This window comes from Puntigrus tetrazona, unplaced genomic scaffold (genome assembly GCF_018831695.1).
Source record: "Puntigrus tetrazona isolate hp1 unplaced genomic scaffold, ASM1883169v1 S000000149, whole genome shotgun sequence".
Lineage (NCBI taxonomy): Eukaryota > Metazoa > Chordata > Actinopteri > Cypriniformes > Cyprinidae > Puntigrus > Puntigrus tetrazona.
The window spans coordinates 50,267-68,660 of NW_025047825.1; the positions used below are offsets into that span (position 1 = coordinate 50,267).

The 18,394-nt window shown below is 35.4% G+C and overlaps 2 protein-coding genes and 2 pseudogenes across 2 annotated transcripts; all 4 read right to left on the minus strand.

Annotated features, from left to right (window-relative positions):
• Positions 1–243: 243 nt before the first annotated feature.
• On the minus strand, positions 244–5,816 carry LOC122332908 (annotated as a pseudogene).
• Positions 5,817–6,201: 385 nt separating this feature from the next.
• Positions 6,202–11,815, minus strand: LOC122332910 (annotated as a pseudogene).
• Positions 11,816–12,472: 657 nt separating this feature from the next.
• Positions 12,473–13,973, minus strand: LOC122332911 (cytidine deaminase-like). Its single transcript, XM_043230376.1, has 4 exons — positions 13,847–13,973; positions 13,335–13,446; positions 12,791–12,852; positions 12,473–12,573 (listed from the first exon to the last, which is right to left on the minus strand). Exons 1-4 carry the CDS (start codon positions 13,971–13,973, stop codon positions 12,473–12,475), a joined length of 402 nt encoding a protein of 133 aa, XP_043086311.1.
• A 1,622-nt stretch (positions 13,974–15,595) lies between these two features.
• Positions 15,596–16,586, minus strand: LOC122332912 (cytidine deaminase-like). The gene is made up of 3 exons (XM_043230377.1): positions 16,451–16,586; positions 15,976–16,087; positions 15,596–15,883 (listed from the first exon to the last, which is right to left on the minus strand). The coding sequence occupies exons 1-3, from the start codon at positions 16,575–16,577 to the stop codon at positions 15,805–15,807; spliced, it is 318 nt and encodes a 105-aa protein (XP_043086312.1). The 5' UTR covers positions 16,578–16,586; the 3' UTR covers positions 15,596–15,804.
• Between the last annotated feature and the right edge of the window lie 1,808 nt (positions 16,587–18,394).

Consider the following 18,394-nt stretch of genomic DNA (forward strand, 5'->3'; position numbering starts at 1 on the left):
TTTATTGTTAGTTCATGATGCATAATGCTAATGAACTGTTACTTGCAATTCCTACCAAAAAAACCCATAAAAATCTAACAAAAGTAGAAAAATACTTTTAGACATTTATTAAAAGTTTATAAGAATTCCAAATTAAAAATATGAAAAGCCACTATTTGGAAATGTAGCATTTGTTATTATTTTATTAATCTGAATATAAACAGAGATTTTTTTTTCCCTTTTAAATAATAGTAAAAAACAGGGTTTGGTAGATATTTTAGGTTTTATTCATTGAAACTTAAAAATACTGTAGCATTACCAATTCATTTTCTAAAGATTTGTTTTTCTCGCCATCTTCCATACTTGTGGTACAGACTTTAACACAACTGGCGCGACTTTACAGCAATACCCAAAACAACATGAAATGTGCTTCAGTCCCAATGTGTAAATAGTTACATAATATTCAATGTATATATAAAAATATAATGTGGATTTGTGTCTCTAAAATACAAGAAAGTTTCCAGATGTTCTTACCAGATTGACAGTGTAAGTAAAGGGTGTAACAGCTCTTTATCTATCTGTACATTCAGCTATATAGTGCAGCTATAAAACGAGCAGGTAAAGCCTTAAAGGATGTAAGTAGTGCCAGAGACCTTTATAGTTTCCAGTTGTGTCCTTTCATTAAAAATGTGCTGTGGCATGCAAAACATACTCTCAACAGTACGAAGAGAAGAAATAATGCATACTTGATCTGAAGTATTTTGTACTATGCATTTCATGTTTAGAAACGGTAAGAAAACCGTTTTGTCTTATTTATGTTTGTATAGCAGGATTTAGTGGTTAACGATTTGATTAGCTATTGCATATGCACAGAAAGGTGTGGGTAAGTTAAATCCACTCCTATATGAAGTCTTCCATTACTGGCATATTTCGAGTGATGAATAATATTGCTTTATTCATATGGTGTTCAATGAACATTCATTATACTTTGTAATTGATGATGCAGTATTGGTGCCATAGTAGCATTTTATTTGTGTTTCGCAATGCACTGAGAAATATCTTAAATTTAAGATAACATTAAATCCTGCCAAATTTTCATGGCTTATCAACTCTATATGACTAAATTGTATTCATGTCTGTGGTGTAAAATATGAACTCTGTATCACGTTATGTAATCTATTTATTAATCGGTTCAAAACTGTATTATCAAATAAACCTCAAATGTTTTATTTTCATAATTTTGTGATTTTTTTATATTCCCGAGGTTTATGTTTCTTCATCCACGATATGATTTTTTTTCACTGTTTTCATCCAAATAAAGGTATTTGTTGCTGAAAATAATAATAATACTGATTTTGTACATAAATCATGTATGTCACTGTGCAATTATTTGAGACATTTCTTAAAAGTCTTAACGAAAAACGTAAAAAATCAATAATATTTGACTTTTGGAAGGACACACATCATCTCAAAAGGAGGTTAGCCCCAGTCAAAGCAGTGTTTCCTGTGAAAATATAATGTAAATAATAAAATACAATATAAATTCTATAAATAAAATTTTTATATCTATAAATGAAAATATAAAATATAAATGAAATTCTCCTGAGACCCAGCTATGGCGTTTTTGCCTTTGTAGTGGACGTTATATTTTTGTACATTTCTCTAGGATGTCAGGGCTTTTCAGAGATACCAAATATTTGGATGTTTGACAAATTTTACATCCTTATGGGAATGTGATTATATTTTTCAATTGTCATTTAAATCTGAATAATTTTGAAGCAATATGTTATGGATTTTCAAATATTTTCTGTTATGGAACAGGACATCATTTCATACGTGTCCACTGTAGAGGCACCAGGACTAAAAGCACATTTATTATGCATTTTAGCAAACATAACTGATAGGGAAATTAATTATATATCATCATTCTTATGAAATCTGGCCATTTGTTTCTCCTAGTACGGCATTTTTTTTCAACATGCTGTCCTAACAGTGCATTTATTTGATTTATAGATTTTTTATAGATTTATAGATACACTATGTTTAATAGGAAAACAACAGTACACACAAATTGCATGAAATAATTAACAAATAATTTGAACAACTATTGTATAACATTGCTGAGAATCAGCCTTAAATAGCGTTTGGCATAAAAAATCCTATTGTTTTTGCCCTTTTTTATGCCATTTTAATTTTAAGAAGTCCTAGTGCCCCTCACAGAATAATTTTTTTCCCCATTTTTTTCTTATGCTCTAAACAACGTAATGACGTGAAGAAATACTTTTGTCTGGGTCTCAGGAGGACGTACAGTAATACAGTACCTGTGGTGTCGTAAGGTGGAGAAACCTCAACTAAATCACAACCCACAAGATTAAGACCTCGGCAACCTCGAATGATTTCCAGACCCTGAAAACATCGATTGAGATTCAGATCCGCCATGTCTCCATTTTCAAGTCTGCTTTTAACCACCCCCTAAAGTTAATATTAAACTTTCACGTGCAAAGTCTAAGGACTGTGTGATGAATCATTTTATGCCAGAATTATAGTCTGTGTCAGTTGTTCATGTGGTTGCATAGTGAACGTTTTTTTATGTTTACATGGATACTTGTGGAAGTATTACTGGCATAAAGTGAATTAAAAGTAGGTTTAAGATTGATGGGAGATTACTCTCGAGTCCAGGAGCAGGTTTAAGCATCTCTGAGCGACAGGTAAAGCATACCTGTATGGGTGTGAGGCCAGCAATCTCGGGTGTTCCTGTCCCTGGAGCAAAAGCGGGTCCAGACTGTCTATGTCAAAGCTGAGATAGACCGCCCGCTTCCCATCTGTGAGCGAACCTCCTCCATGAGTGGGACGAGAGATTTGTGCCAGCACTCCACAGCCTCCACTACGCGGAAACCCTGGAAGGACCAAAACATGAAAATGTAAAAAATGGAGTTTCACAAATATAAATGAAAATTTAAATATATAAATATACAACGTTTTTATTCACAAGCATGTATGCGAATACAAATATTATAAAAGAATTACAGTGTTTATTACATTTCTTATTTTTCAAGTATATAATATGGCTATAATATGACAAGCAGACTAGTGTTGCCAAGTCCACGGATTTCCCGCATAATTGGGTTATTTTACCATTGGGTTGTTTAAGCGACCCTAATAATGTGATTTTTAGCCCCTGGAATGCAGATTTTACCTGAAGAACCCTGGCAAAAATTAATATTTTGCAAGTTTTACCAGAATTTTTTTACCCTCGAAAATGAATTTAAGTAGCAAATCCATCCAAAATAAAGTTTTTTGTTTACATACCATATGTGTGTATACTGTGTATATTTTAGTATGTATATATAAACACTTACACACACACACACACACACACACACACATATATATATATATACACATACAGAATACATTTTGAAAAGTTTTCCATGCATTTGCATGTACATTTACTATTTCGTTCCCTCGATTTATAAATCATGAAATAGTTTGTGTAAATGCAAATGCATGGAACGAATTAGTAAATCGTACCAAGCGTCGGCGGAGTATACGAGAGACACAAAAGAGGTGCATAATTAATGGATTTTATGTGAAACTTCATATTCTAACATATACAAATGATCTATTTAGAGCGTGACTATCGTTTAAAGCGTCATGATACCTGTGCTCGGCTCCACTCATAATTATCTGGAGAATAACCCGAGCCTCTGAGACCGATCTGGACGACCCTCTTGCAGTCCAGGAGCCCCTCGTCCACGCAGCGCCTGAAAGGGGTCCCGTGACCAATTTTCTCCCCCAGGATCATGTCGCTAGTGTCTGCATGGGCGTCCACGTGTATCAGGCCCACCGGTCCATGTCTGAACAGCAGAAACAGCAGTATTTCAGACTTAGCGTGAGTTAGCGTTGCAGATTAGGAGGAGACCTCTCGCGTTTGCACCGACCTCTCAGCAACGGCTTGCAGGATTGGGTACGCAATCGTATGATCACCTCCTGGGAATCCAAGACAGGTGATGCATTAAAAGCAGGCCCAAACCCGATCAAAGCATTTCTGCGTATTGAATACGTTTCCTCACCCAGTGTGAGGGGGATGCAGCCGGTGGCCACAATTTCACGATAAGCCTCTCGGATTTTTTTGCAGGTGTCCTTCAGGTCAAAGAGGTTGGCGTTAATGTCGCGCGATGTCCGCCACCTTTATTGATTCGTATGGGGCCGCTCTGGTCCAGCCGTTGTACAACCTGATCATAGCGGATTCTGCCCTGATGTGCCTCGGACCGAATCTGCATCGAGCACGAGTCATTATGTTTGTGCACGAACATTTCAAACCATAATATACGTTGCCTCAATACATTTTTGAAAAGATCTATATTTGAAAATATACAAACACATATGTATAAACGTATATATTAGACTTGCTTATAATAAAACATTCTATCTCTCCTGTTTTATTATAAGCATGCATAAATCTAAGTACTATTGAAAAATGAATAAATTACAATTTACTACATATTATTTAAACAATATTTTAATTGATCTTATTGAAAAAATATTAATTATACCATTGTATTCAAAAATGCATAATATAAAAAAATATGTCTTTAAAATTTATATTTAAATAAAATGTCTATAAAAATAAGTTAATTGCCACTTTATTAAACCGGTAATATATGTATTGCATTTTTAAACGAATTATAACATTTTCTAAATACATACTGAAAAATATAAAATACGTGTAGAAATAAACGTATGTTTTATTATACGCATATATCTAAATGCAAATATTACAAGCGAATATTACAATTTTTATTCGATTTTTTTATTATTATTTTATGAAAGTTATAAAAGTATATTTAAAAATACATCCAATAAATGTTTACATAGCTTGTGTTTTATTACAAGTATATGCCTACAAATTGTATGATTGCGCATTTTATAACACACACAGCAAATACAATTTGTGGTTTTATTGACGTTACATACATTTATACTATTAGCCTGCACAATGCCAATTTGTCGCAGGCATTTAGCGACGCTCGAGAACGTTATTACCTCGCGCCGGGACGGTTGGAAGTTCCGGTGTCGATAGGAACCCGACGAACGCCGCGTCCAACCCGTCCGCCGTTTTCTGAAACGGTAACTTGCACATAGTCGCGATTCCGCTGACCCTCGCCACGAACTCCGCGCTCGGCGGGACGTTGAAGCCCGTCCCGGACATCCGCCGCGTGCGGGACGCGTCGCACGGCTCCCCCTCAAACTTCCCCCGTTTCAGGACTCCCTGAGAAGCGCACGCTTTAAAAACCCGAGGCGCGCTAAAGACCGCACGAGCTTTACTTACGATTTTGGACGATGAAAGCATGATCAGCTCGACGTGAAATCAGCCCCTGCGATAATTAGCGATAAATGCGACGCAACAGAGGTTAGTTTGACCGGGAAGTTTTATCTGTCGTTATTAGTTCGGGCGATTGAACGTGAACTTTCGACCCTGGCGCGACGGGACGAGGGGCTGGACTCTGTGTGCCGTTCCTCACAATCATATACTCTCCCATACTACTCCTACTAGGAATGAATTTACGGTATGCATGCTGTATTAATGAACGATATTGATTATTTTTGCACTGTATTACCACAAGTATTTTTAACCTGGCCTTAAATCCAATCACGTTAGAATACAAAAAGGGTCCTGTCCAAACTATAAAATTAGAAAGCACACAATTCCCTGGAATATGATGATAAGAGTAGGATTTGTATAATGGTGGAAAGGATTAAAGTAATCAAACCTTTGCATTAGAAGGCTATGTCTATGTCTAACCGATAAGAGCTTAGCAAACATATTTAATTCGTTTGATTTTTTTGCATTTTGAAACAACAAACACTTCAATTCGAAGAAGAATTAAATGGGTATTATTATTATTAATAATAACAACAACAAAAAAGATTATTATCATTATTTTAATTAAATACAAACTACTTTTATTTATGCAGATTTGACAAAATCTATCAAAACAGGTCATATTTCAAAAAAAAAAAAAACACTTTGAAACTATCGTGTTTTTCTGCAACGTGAGCACAAAAATGACATCCCTCTCTCTCTCTCTCTCTCTCTAAATATATCCGCACGCATTTCTGCTAAAAGGACTGCCCATTCCTCTTGGCCAATGCAGTTTATTCTAAAGTAAAGCGAATATCGCAATGATAATATTCTGCAGCGCAAAGATTAACACACAATCGATCAGCAAACTGTTTTATTGCATGCAAATTACAAAACACATTGTTTGAATACTACTCAAATTTCCTTTCCATAAAGTGCCTTGAAAATACAGCCCCTTTATGTTTAATGCACATGCACGATTGTATTATTACACAATTCATCAAAACCAAAGGTTGCAAAGATTGCAACGGCGAACTCATTCAAAAATATAATCACTCGCTCAATCCCTGAAGCGACATCCCAAAGGCTTTTTCGACCCCTCCGACCGACCGATGCAATCAGTTCCCAAAAGTTAAAATCTAATTTGCATTGAATATACTGTCAGAAAATACATCCATTTATTTATTCCGCCTTCATTATAAAAGCGATGTTCAGTATACTATGCACTACATTATGCATGAATTTGTACCTGCTTCAAGCTGTTATTCTAAAGAGTCATCAACAGCATAAAGTACATAGTTAAAAGTGCAAATGCATAAACTGCCATCCTTTCAAAATACGTCAGCGATGGACAATAAAACGAAAGCTGTGCAACTGTGCTTGTTTCTCTAGTGAGCACTCCCTCGCTCACTAGGGGTCAGTGTAGTGTGCTAGCAGGGACTTCCACTGCTCTTGTCCGTACGCGAGGAAGCGGGCTGCGCAGCGGAGGTCCTCCAGGTCTATGTTGGCGAGGAAGCATCTCTGGAGTTCGGCTTCCACGGAGCTCCCGCCGGACCCTCGGCCCTTCAGCAGCACCACAGCTGACTGACACAGCAGCCAGTCCGACAGCTCGTCCATTCTGGTCCGATCCAAGCTGGACAACGCTCGCCTGCCCCACAGGCTCATGTGAAGCATGTTAGCAGCCACACGTGCACTGGGCGCTGCAAACCATCAGGACGTCACCAAATAAACCACTCAATTAAATGCTCATCCTCTCAGTTTTTCTATCTTCTCAGGCTTTCTCTGTGGCTAAACCAGAGCTTGAAAGATTTTACTGCAACATTTTATGATCAATATATACTGTGTCAAATAACTGATACGCATACATAATTAAAAATAATGGTTGTATTTCTGAAATAAAAAGTCCATTCTTTAGTACAATTCAAATTATTTGATCATTTTTATGATGAATAAAAATTATTTTTTACGATGTGCTCAATAATTGATATGCAAAAATTATTTTGAAGGATGGTTATATTTATGAAATCTGCTAAAATGTATTTATATATTTTGAAAACAGATGTTACAATTATATTCTCAAAATACATGAAATATATGCATAAATAATGCTTTATTATATATATGCATGAGATCATGATCAACACTGGTTATTTTGATGTTGTGTCCCATAACTCATATGTAAAAATGATTTTAATTCTGGTTTTATTTTTGCTTAAAAACATGACAGTAATATTACAACAATAAAAACATGCATTATTATTATCGTTATTAAACAATGATTTGAATGAAGATTAAATCTATCCAAATATATTGCTGAAAATAATTATTTCAGGACCATTAAGTTTTTTGAAGCAAACACTTTATGGTCCTTAGTGACTCTACCTAATATAATTGTATGTGTGTGTGTGTGTATATATATATATAAAAAACACAAATATGAAATACATATGAACATATATTTGTTTAGATTTAAAAGAAAAAAACCTACATTCACACAGTATATGTGTGTATATATATATATATATATATATATATATATATATATATATATATATATATATATATACACACACACATGAATATATATATATACACACACACACACACACACACACATATATATATAAATCAAAGTTTTTTTAATGAAAACTTCATACCTTGCGAGTGTTTCTGCGCAGCAGTAGCTTCACTACTAGCTGTACATCCTCAGGTACAGCAGCAGGAAGAGGAGGAAGCTGTTGTTCCTGATAACTGCGACTCTCCAGTCCCTCTGAGCTGTAGAAGGGGTTCGGCTGACCGAAGAGCTCATAGGCCATGGCACCTACAGCCCAGGCGTCTGCTTTACTGTAATCTATCATCACCCCAGGTCCTGGAACTGCTGTGGCCACCTAGAAGACAAAGGAATCATAATTACATTACATTTGATACATAAAAATCGAACGCAGGCCTTGCAGGAGACTTTCAAAAATACTAAAACATACTTGCGGTCTCCTTTTCCTCATATATTCTACGATTTAAACTTAGTGTTATTCCAGACGTTTCTCACCTCAGGTGCCATCAGACAGGCGTTTCCTCCTCTGTTAACCCAGCAGCTGTTGAAGGGCAGCTTGAGGCCAAAATCCTCTGCCAGACAACAGCCAAAGTCAGTGATCACCAGTCTGGGACACCCAGCTTTGAAATAAAAACGCATTACAGCAACGTTACAGCTAATGTGAAGGAAGCATTCGCCTAATGCCGGCAAAAATGCTGCACGTCTTTATGAGCGTCAAGCTCTGTCTGCCCTGTGTAATGACTCTTACAGCTGTCAAATTCCAGGAGCACATTGTCTGATTTGAGGTCTCTGTGAGCGATGCCCTGCTTGCCCAGGTGATCCACCCCTTCTAGCAGCTGTAGCAGCATGAGAGACGCCTGCATCCGGTCGGGCACACACACCCCCAGGTACTCCCGCAAGCTGCACGGGTAACTGCAGCACAGACACAGCAATAAAAAAATGACAACAAGCAGCGTTTGTTAGAAAATTAGTCTGAAGGCCTGTTTTTTTGTGTGTGTCTTTTGTGGCATGTCAAATAATATATAACATATAATAGATTTAACAGTGACTAATACATAAATATTATTATATAACACAATATTGTAAAAATAATTATTATAAGCATTGGAATAATGTTATTTATTATTTGTATTTTTATAATAAACATCAAATAATGTTACTAATAACAATTATTTTTAGATTCATCATTTTATACATTTCATTTATTACTTTTTATATTTTAGAACAAATACAAAATATAAAATAAATGCAATTAACAAAAAATATAATTTATTTGTATTATAATTTTTATATTTATTTTAAAACAAATATAAAATGAATGATTAATTATCATTTTAGAATCATTTATTAATTTATTAAGTTACATTTTACTGTTATAACAATAAATATACTAAAATCATAAATAAAAGTAAAGAAAGAAATAATAGAATTGTATTTATTACTTTATAACAAATTCATTATCAGAACTAATTTTATTTAATATATAATTATAATTACTTCTTACAGTAATACATTTTTAAAAAGTAATAAAATATATAATATGAAATATTATTTTGTGGTGTTGAACAATTAATTGTGATAATATATGTGTGTGTATTATGTATATTTATTATGTATATATAAATACACACACATGATAAATCTACATAAATGCATGCATACATTTAAGAAAAAAATGTTGTTTATATATGAATGATATACATTCTATCAATATACAAACATTTCCAAAATATATACATGCATGTGTGTTTATTTATATAGAGAATAAATATACACATTACGCACACATGTATATCTATTTTTTCAAGTGTGCTCATTGTTTTATTAGTTTATTTTATTTACGATTGCTCACTTCTTCATGACCAAGAACAGCGTGCGATTGCTGCCTAAACCCAGCGGATTGAGCCAGGCAGGCAGGACATCGGGGTACTCCTCCTGAGCTCCGGGCAGCAGCGGGACCTCAGCGGTGAAGGCCCGGTACACTGCGACCACGTTGGGATGAGCAGTCAGTCTTTTAGGCACCATTCCAAACGGCTGTAAAAATAGCAAAGCCACCGGCCGTGATTCAGTCTATTTTAAAGCCGTGCTGCACTGCTAAAGTTAACATACGAACTCACCCATCCAAAGCGATCTCTCCTTGCTCTTTCGTTAAAGCCTGTGGACAAGCAGGAACCAACTCCATAGACATAGAGCGCAGAATGGCGTCGCTTGATGAACCAGCCTATGGAGCAGTATCGAATGCGCATTAGAAGAAGCGCCGAGGACTCTAAAACATCTTACATGCGTTCATCACCAAATCCCAAAGAGTTCCTGTTAAAACACTCACCCCAATGTTCCACATCATTTTGACAGCTAAGGAAAGCTGGGTTTAGCTGAGAATCGAAGGGGTCCTGCTGTCTTATCGTCATCATCCGTTTCTTTCTGGTTGAGTTCCACCAGTGAACACTTCCCGCTCTCCGCAGGGAGCGAGAACGAGCCGCTGCCTCATACACGCGCGTTGCAACCTTTCCCCGATCTGTTTCCCAATCACATAGTCCTCCAACTTGTACCCGATGTAAAAGACTTCAGAGGGTCTGAAACTCTTCTTTCTGAATACGGCCTACATCGAAAAAACATTGTGAAAGCATGTAAACAAGCTTTAAATAAAGTTGCATTGCGATGTAATACCATGCTCTGCTGACAAAGCGATAAATGCATTATGGATACAACTGCTATACTGTAATTTGCATATATTCATAACACTTTTGCATATCATTTGCATGTACTTGGGCAAAACTGACTAGGTCTAATGAACTTAAGTCTGATGTGACAAATGACAGAAAATAGAATTGTATTTATTACTCTTATTACTTTATAACAAATTCATTATCAGAATAACTTCTTACAGTAATACATTTTTTTAAAGTAATAAAATATATAATATGAAATATTATTTTTGTGGTGTTGAACAATTAATTGTGATAATATATGTGTGTGTGCTATGTATATTTATTATGTATATATGAATACACACACATGATAAATACACATAAATGCATGCATACATTTAAGAAAAACGTGACAAATAATGACACAAAAATGAAGTTATAGTATTTTGTAGTGAAGCTAGTTTAACTAACAAAATTCTTAATTAAGTTAATTCTAAATTACGTTTTAATTACATTTATGAATTACTGTGAATGTAATATTGCAATGTTACAAGTAATAACTCTATGCAACATAAAGAATGCACGTTGTAACATTATATTAACATAACAAGTGCAATATTATATATTAAATTATAATAATGCATAATATATGACTAAAGGTTTGCATTTATGACTATAAGGTTTATATTTATTTATATATATATATATATATAACCAAGGAATACATTTTTATGCATTCTGTTTATCAAGATAACCATGCCGCTGAGCTACAGGAATGCTCTAATATTATTTTTATGCTATATAATTATTTTCAGATAGGCATTGTTTTTCACCTGTATCTCCCGACACAGAGCAGCGCTTGTCCTGTCCTCCTCCTGCTGCTGTTCAACCAGCCCCAAACCCAGCCCAAAAGCCAGAAAAACACCTCTGTTTCTGGGAGCACCACCTCCAGCCACTCTCCTGAGAGCCCCAGACTGGAGCTGCGCGGCCAGCCCGCTGAGAGACAGCCGGAAGAAGCGGTATCGAGCGGGCAGGAAGGTCTGCGGCTGGACGGGTGCGGGTCGAGCAGGACACACGCAGCCTCTCGCCGCGGAGCTTCGCTGCCACGCGGCCGGCTGGTTTGAACAGCCCCAGCTGGAGAAGCGACCTCCCCAGCTCCAACCCCCGACCGAGAGCATGTTTCACTGACATTTTGAGCCGAGTAAAGAACTACAATTCACGAAGATGACCCTGTTTACCGAGCCGACTTGTCCCTACATTATTTCCTCAAGGACGGTGAATTTTACGTAACGCTCATTGGTCCCTTTTTAGCCTTTCAAAATAAAAGTCAAAAGAAACGTACTTTACAATAAAAGTAAATATGGCACATATAAAGTATAAAAAAGTTCGAAGGGCGGAGTCAGTTATTAACCACACAACAGTTCAAAATATTGCCATTGTTTATTAGTTTATTTATATTTTTATTTTGAAATAATCAGTGCTGTCAAATGATAATTCGCGTTAATCGCATCCATAAAAGTTTTGTTTACATAATATGTCTAATGTGTATATTTATTATGTATACTAAAATGCACAATCATAAAGTATATCTATCAAAAATGTTTACACCTATGCATTTATATATTTATATTCTTATAATCGTAAAAAAAAAAAAAAAAAATATATATATATATATATATATATATATATATATATATATATATATATATATATATATATATATATAAACATAACATATTTTTTCTCTTAAATATATACATGCATGTTTTTGTATTCATATAGCCTACATAATAAATATACACCGTATGCACACACACACATTGTGTAAACACAAACCTTTATTATGTATGTTATGATTTATTTTTGCAACATGGCTTATAGCTTTCTTTTTATTACATTTTCAATTGCCAACAGGGTCTTTTCCGATTTTCAGGTCATCAGGGCCAAATGAACGCGCAGGAGCTCCTCCACTGTCATCAGCTCGTGAGATCCATCAGATTTTGACATATAAACTTCCCACTGTGAGCGAACTGTAAGACAGAAGACATAACCTGTGTGTTCTGATTAGGGCTTACATTCTTTTGTAAATGCTATTGTTATAAGCCACACCTAAATGTCTTTTATTTCCAAATGCAGACATAACTTTTAACAGATCACTTTTAAACTCCATATTTGTATGTTTTCTTAAATGTTAATAATAAATCAATAATAATTATTGGTTTGCATATTTTTTATGTTTGTAAGAACTGACCTCTCTCATGAACTGCCTGCAGGCTCCACATGGAGAAATAAAGCTATCCTTGAGGTCGCTGCATAAAAGAAAGAAATATTACTAAGTAATAAGTAATTCCAGCCAATATATCCATCCACAGTCAGGACCATACGTATTTGGACAAATGCACCGTTTTAATTATTTTAGCTACTTTCCATAACACATTCAAGTTTATATTTATATAAGTAATATAATATAATCTTAAAATGCACGCTCTGAGCTTTAACCGGAGGGTGTTCTCGTCAAAATTGGACGAAAGGTTAAGGAATTACAGCTCTTTTAAGGGATCATAAATAATTACACAGCTGACTCAGCAATTCTACATCAATTAAATGGGGGGACTCCATGCAAATTCCTATGCATTTAACGTAATAATTAATGCTTAACGGCTGCATTTCAATTCTATCTTGTTCCTATTTAATTTCATTCAGATGGCATAACGACAAACAATTATGAGATTTGTTTTAAGTTTACAAATTTACAGTATATGGGCTTAACTTTTGCTATATACTTAAATACCTGGCAATTGCGATGGCTTTGAAGCCGGTGTATCCCTCAGACACAGCTTTAGAGATGGCAGTCCTCTCAGCACACAGTCCAAGAGGATAGCTGGCGTTCTCTACGTTACAACCTGTTAAGAAAACAGTACTGTAGACTATTATACAAACTCCGTCTCTTATTGCCCATCTGGTTTCTTTTTCAGGATTTATTTAGTACATGTATCATTGGTGCTACATAGATACCATTTTACCCAAAATTTGGGGTCAGGAAGATTTTACTTAAAAAATGTAAACTTCTATCCTGAAAGGATGCATTAAGCATTTGATGTTTCAAAATTATTTTAATAATACAGTATTTCACAACATTTTACATTATTACATGCATTTTTTTATCAAATAAATGCATTGATGAGTTTATAAGGGACTTCTTTATATTTCCAAAATGTGTGGTATTTGTAGGGTTAAAATAAAAATACATATAACATAAAATAACATAAGTACATAAGTATTTAAATTTTTGCGCGTCCTCACCTGTGAACACTTTTCCATCGCTTGTTAAGACAGCTGCTCCAACTCTGAACTTGCTGTAGGGGCAATACGCCTGTTCTTTGGCTTCCTGAGATTTCCGAACGAGCTCTTTCGGGTTATAGCGACTCATATTGCTGCTGACTAGAGAGCTTTTTCTGACGGCCAGGCAATAAATAATAAAAATTAGCGTGTGAGACTCTTTAAGGAGGAAACTAGTGATGCATTGATGCTTTGAAGATTAGCATGAGTAATTTGGTGGAGCAATGTCAACACTTCTAAGATGAACAATAAAGGGTGTAGATGAAAAGGTATAGGTGAATTTTTGAGAACAGGTTTCTGGCAGTCATTAGACAGGGCAAACAACATAATGAAAAAACTCCTTTCACTTTATTATATATTAAAATATTTATTTGAGGTAATGCACAGAATTGTACATGACCAGACGGATGAGTAAAGATCATCCTGTTTACACACTCCAGAATAAATGAAGAGTTTCTTGTAAAGTTTTCAGTCAGTTTCAGCATTAATAAAAAACGTAACAGAATTCCTATGGCAGTTTATATTTACACCGGTAGCCAAATTATTAAAACACTATATTTTTTACCAGCTAAAAAGTCACTTTTAATGTAGTGTGTCAGTGGGAAATGTTAGTTTACATCATCACCCAGTCTGAAACGACAGGAAGAAACAGAACAAACTGAGACAGACTAAATCCAGAAGAACCGTGGCAACATCTCCAAGATGTTTCAAGAAAGCTACAATGCTGTTAAAAGTTTTAGGCACTTGTGTAAAAATGCTGTGAAATGAGGGTGCTGTCAAAAATCTGTGAGATGTTGCCACACTTCCTCTGGTTCTAGTCTGTCTTAGCTTGTTCTGTCTCTTCATGTTATTTCAGACAGACTGATTCATGATGAGATCAGATCTCTGTGTGGAGCACTGGCTTGTGCAAACAAAAACCTTGCTGGATTATTACAATAAATGGCAAAATGAGTGTTTTGCATATTGATATTACCTATAATAATAATTGTTATACCAATAACTGACTTAAAACCCTTTTTAGCTGATAAAAAATATAAGTGCTGTAATAATTTTGGCCACCACTGAACGTTCAAACCTGTTTGGAGCATTCATGAAAAAGCCTAGAATATATATATTGAATATACATTGAATTGCAAATGCATTCATTCTTTTTCATGTTCCTGTTCTGTTTATTACTGTCATTATATTCAGGTTTGTGTCATTAAGTCTCTGGACTATTAAATACATTAATTGTGAGTTTCATCTTCGTGACTTCATTTCATACACCGCAACCGTGACAGTAATATTGTGAAATTCTATTACAATAACTGTTTACCATGATGGCAAAGCCATTTATTACTGTTGATTCATTCAATGATGAAAACTATTTATTCAGCATAACACTGATTGGATGAAGAAATAATTGTCAATTTTTTACGGCTTTTTTAAAATAAAACTCAAGGTCAACATATAATTTTGGAATAGACCTACTATTTATTGATTTACAAATGAATATTTTTCACTGTAAAATAATACAACCACACATCCATTCGATACATTTGAATCTATCTTTCATGGTTTATGTCAAAGTTTAATAGTTTTCTTTTGCCTCAGGTCTTCAGGGCCAAATGAACACGGCAGGAGCTCCTCCACTGTCACCAGTTTATAAGATCCATCAGATTTTTGACATATAAGCGCCCCACTGCGAGCGAACTGCAAGACATAACCAGTGTGTTATATGACAGCATCAATGGAAGCTGAAAAACATGATGTGTGCCATTTTAGTTTTAATTTAATGTATTGAAGCCACAATACATTTCACACAATCCCATTTCCAAACATGCAGTTTGTTTTGGTCTTCCCTGATGACTTTCTTTGGCAAGCCACAGTGTAACTTATCTTTTTGCAAATTACAGCGACGAAAATGATCAGTTGGCATAATTTTATTTTGCAGAAGAACTGACCTCTCTCATGAACTGCCTACAGGCTCCACATGGAGAAATAAAGCGATCTTCAAGGTCACTGCTCGAAAAAGACAATATATATGGAATATTACTCAACACTACTTATTACTAATATGTGGCCAACACACATATAGCCCTATACTGAAGTACCTGGCAATTGCGATGGCACGGAAGCTCTTATGTCCCTCAGACACAGCTTTAGAGATGGCAGTCCTCTCAGCACACAGTCCAGCGGTGTAGCATGCATTCTCTACATTACAACCTGTTCAACAAAACACAGCTGAAAAGCAAATCCGTACCATTCACAAGTTTGGGTTCAGTAAGATTTTTCTTAAAAGACCACCACTTTAAATTCTCAAGATCGTAAGAACAGGATGCATTCTGATTGGCTGTCAATGTTCGTATTGTTTACCAGCTGGAAAAACAATCGTTCTGGAAGTGATTCCAACAATATTCTTTCTCTGTGCCTTTATCTTTATAGTTGTGGTGTGAGCTATTTTATAATACTAAGAACATTTTTTAGAACAATCTATCGTTATCTTTACAGCTATTGTATAGTGTGATATATATGTATATATGTGTGTGTGTGTGTGTGTGTGTGTGTATAGATATAGTGTGTCCTCACCTGTGAACACTTTTCCATCGCTTGTTAAGACAGCTGCTCCAACTCTGAACTTGCTGTAGGGGCAATACGCCTGTTCTTTGGCTTCCTGAGATTTCCGAACAAGCGCTTCTGGACTGCAGCTATTCATAATGCTGCTGACTGGAACTCTGTTCTGACAGCCAGGCACTACATGGCTTCAAGTCACAAGTTAATGTGTGCGTTAATGTGTGTGCGTGTGTGTGTGTGTGTGTGTGTGTGTGTGTGACTAAGGAGGAAATCAGTGATGCAATGCCTCTTTGACACTTAGCATGGAGTAATTTAGTGCAGCAATGTCAAAATTCGCATTTACCAATAATTCATTCAGACGACAACGTGTGAAATTCCACGAACAGGATCGTGCATTGCTGCGTTCTGACAATCATTAGACAAAGCACTGCCAGCACAACGAACAAAACATTTTCACTTACCTAAATGTGGTTTAAACATCATTTTCATTTTCAATATTTAATTGAGGCAATTTAACAGAATTAAAGCAACTAGACAGTTGAGTAAAGATCAGTCCAGAGTTCAGAGACTTGTGGTGGAGTATATGAATGCAATAAAGAGGCAAATTGTAGCTTGTTGTAAACTTTATGTATTTAAAAAACGAAACTGTGACAGTTCCATCAATCTTATTGACAGCTAGATTCCTTCCAGGTCATTTTGTTAAACAGATGCATCCTGCAATGCTTTTTAAATCACACTGAAGGATGTTTCTCTCTGTTACAACATTTAGAAAAACTAAACAGAATACAGTTTTCTATAGAAATTAGTATATTGACACAATTTATATTTTTTCTTCAAAACTAATTTCAAGCATTAGTGCAAAAGCCTTATATAGAGTATGAACATACAAGTAGAAATACAGCTAATGTAAGTATTTCATGCTTTTCAGAATGTTCATCTATAATTATTGAGACTCGGATGCAAAAATGTGAGTACTTGAAGTAGGATTTATTGTCAAATTACACCTTTTTCTTAATTCAGATTGAAGGAAAGCCCTCATGCGTGTCGGTTAAACCTGCATCTCAGCTGTCAGGAGCTCATGATCCAGTCGTGATCCAGCGTGGCTGTAGCTTCTCACTCTCGTAGACGCTGGGTAGTGAAGAGCACAGCCGATTCCCCCACGATACAATGCCCTCTAAAGTCCTATCACAAACAAGAGGACCACCTGAATCGCGCCCTGTGAAAGAAGAAAGATTTAATCACATCATTCTTATAAAACGGAACAAAACAGAATATTTTGACCTTATTTTTACAATTTTTTCTGTTTTTCCATTCTTTAAAGGGAAATTTAGAAAAATATGTAAACAGTGAAACAGAAACCATAGGATACTCTCAATACTCCGCAAAGCTGTAATATATTACTATTGTGTAAGATATCACACCTTGATTTACACTCAACATAAAGAGGCTGAACATAAAGGCCTGAAAAAGCTGTGCCATATCAGAGTATATCTAACGTCTCCATGAATTGTCGTATGTGGACTGCACTTTATTCCCAGAATGCCTTTTCACAGAAAGCCCTTTGGCAGGACCCTTGGGAGGGTTTGTTTGCCATCATAAATTAGGAAAACTGCCGACTTCCATGAAAAAGCAGATGTGTTTGAGGGGTCAAACTAAACTCAGAAGAACTTTTGTACAATCCAGCTTACAGTTTATAGTTATGCATATTTAACTGTATAAAGCTTTCTAAACACTGGCAGACCAAAAATGATTGTTATTAGCTATTAGTTATTTTTAACATAAAAGATCCTCTAACGTTAATATAAGTATTTAATGCTTTTAAAGTGCCCATCATACACCTCGTACATTTCTAATAAATAAAATATCAATATTTTCGACATTATACTGATGTAAGCATCTATACAATGATAAAGAAGGCTTTAATGAGCACTGCACTTCTTTGTATAATGGAATGGGAAA

Excerpts from the sequence above, each read along its gene's own strand:
- LOC122332911 (XM_043230376.1), bottom strand. The coding sequence starts at position 13,973 with ATGAGTCGCTATAACCCGAAAGAGCTCGTTCGGAAATCTCAGGAAGCC. Across the intron at positions 13,447-13,846 it reads CGATGGAAAAGTGTTCACAG|GTTGTAACGTAGAGAACGCC; the intron begins GTGAGGACGCGC and ends TTTTCTTAACAG. Across the intron at positions 12,574-12,790 it reads GCAGTTCATGAGAGAGGTCA|TTCGCTCACAGTGGGAAGTT; the intron begins GTTCTTACAAAC and ends TCTGTCTTACAG.
- LOC122332912 (XM_043230377.1), bottom strand. The coding sequence starts at position 16,577 with ATGAATAGCTGCAGTCCAGAAGCGCTTGTTCGGAAATCTCAGGAAGCC. Across the intron at positions 16,088-16,450 it reads CGATGGAAAAGTGTTCACAG|GTTGTAATGTAGAGAATGCA; the intron begins GTGAGGACACAC and ends TTTGTTGAACAG. Across the intron at positions 15,884-15,975 it reads CGTGCCATCGCAATTGCCAG|TGACCTTGAAGATCGCTTTA; the intron begins GTACTTCAGTAT and ends TTTTTCGAGCAG.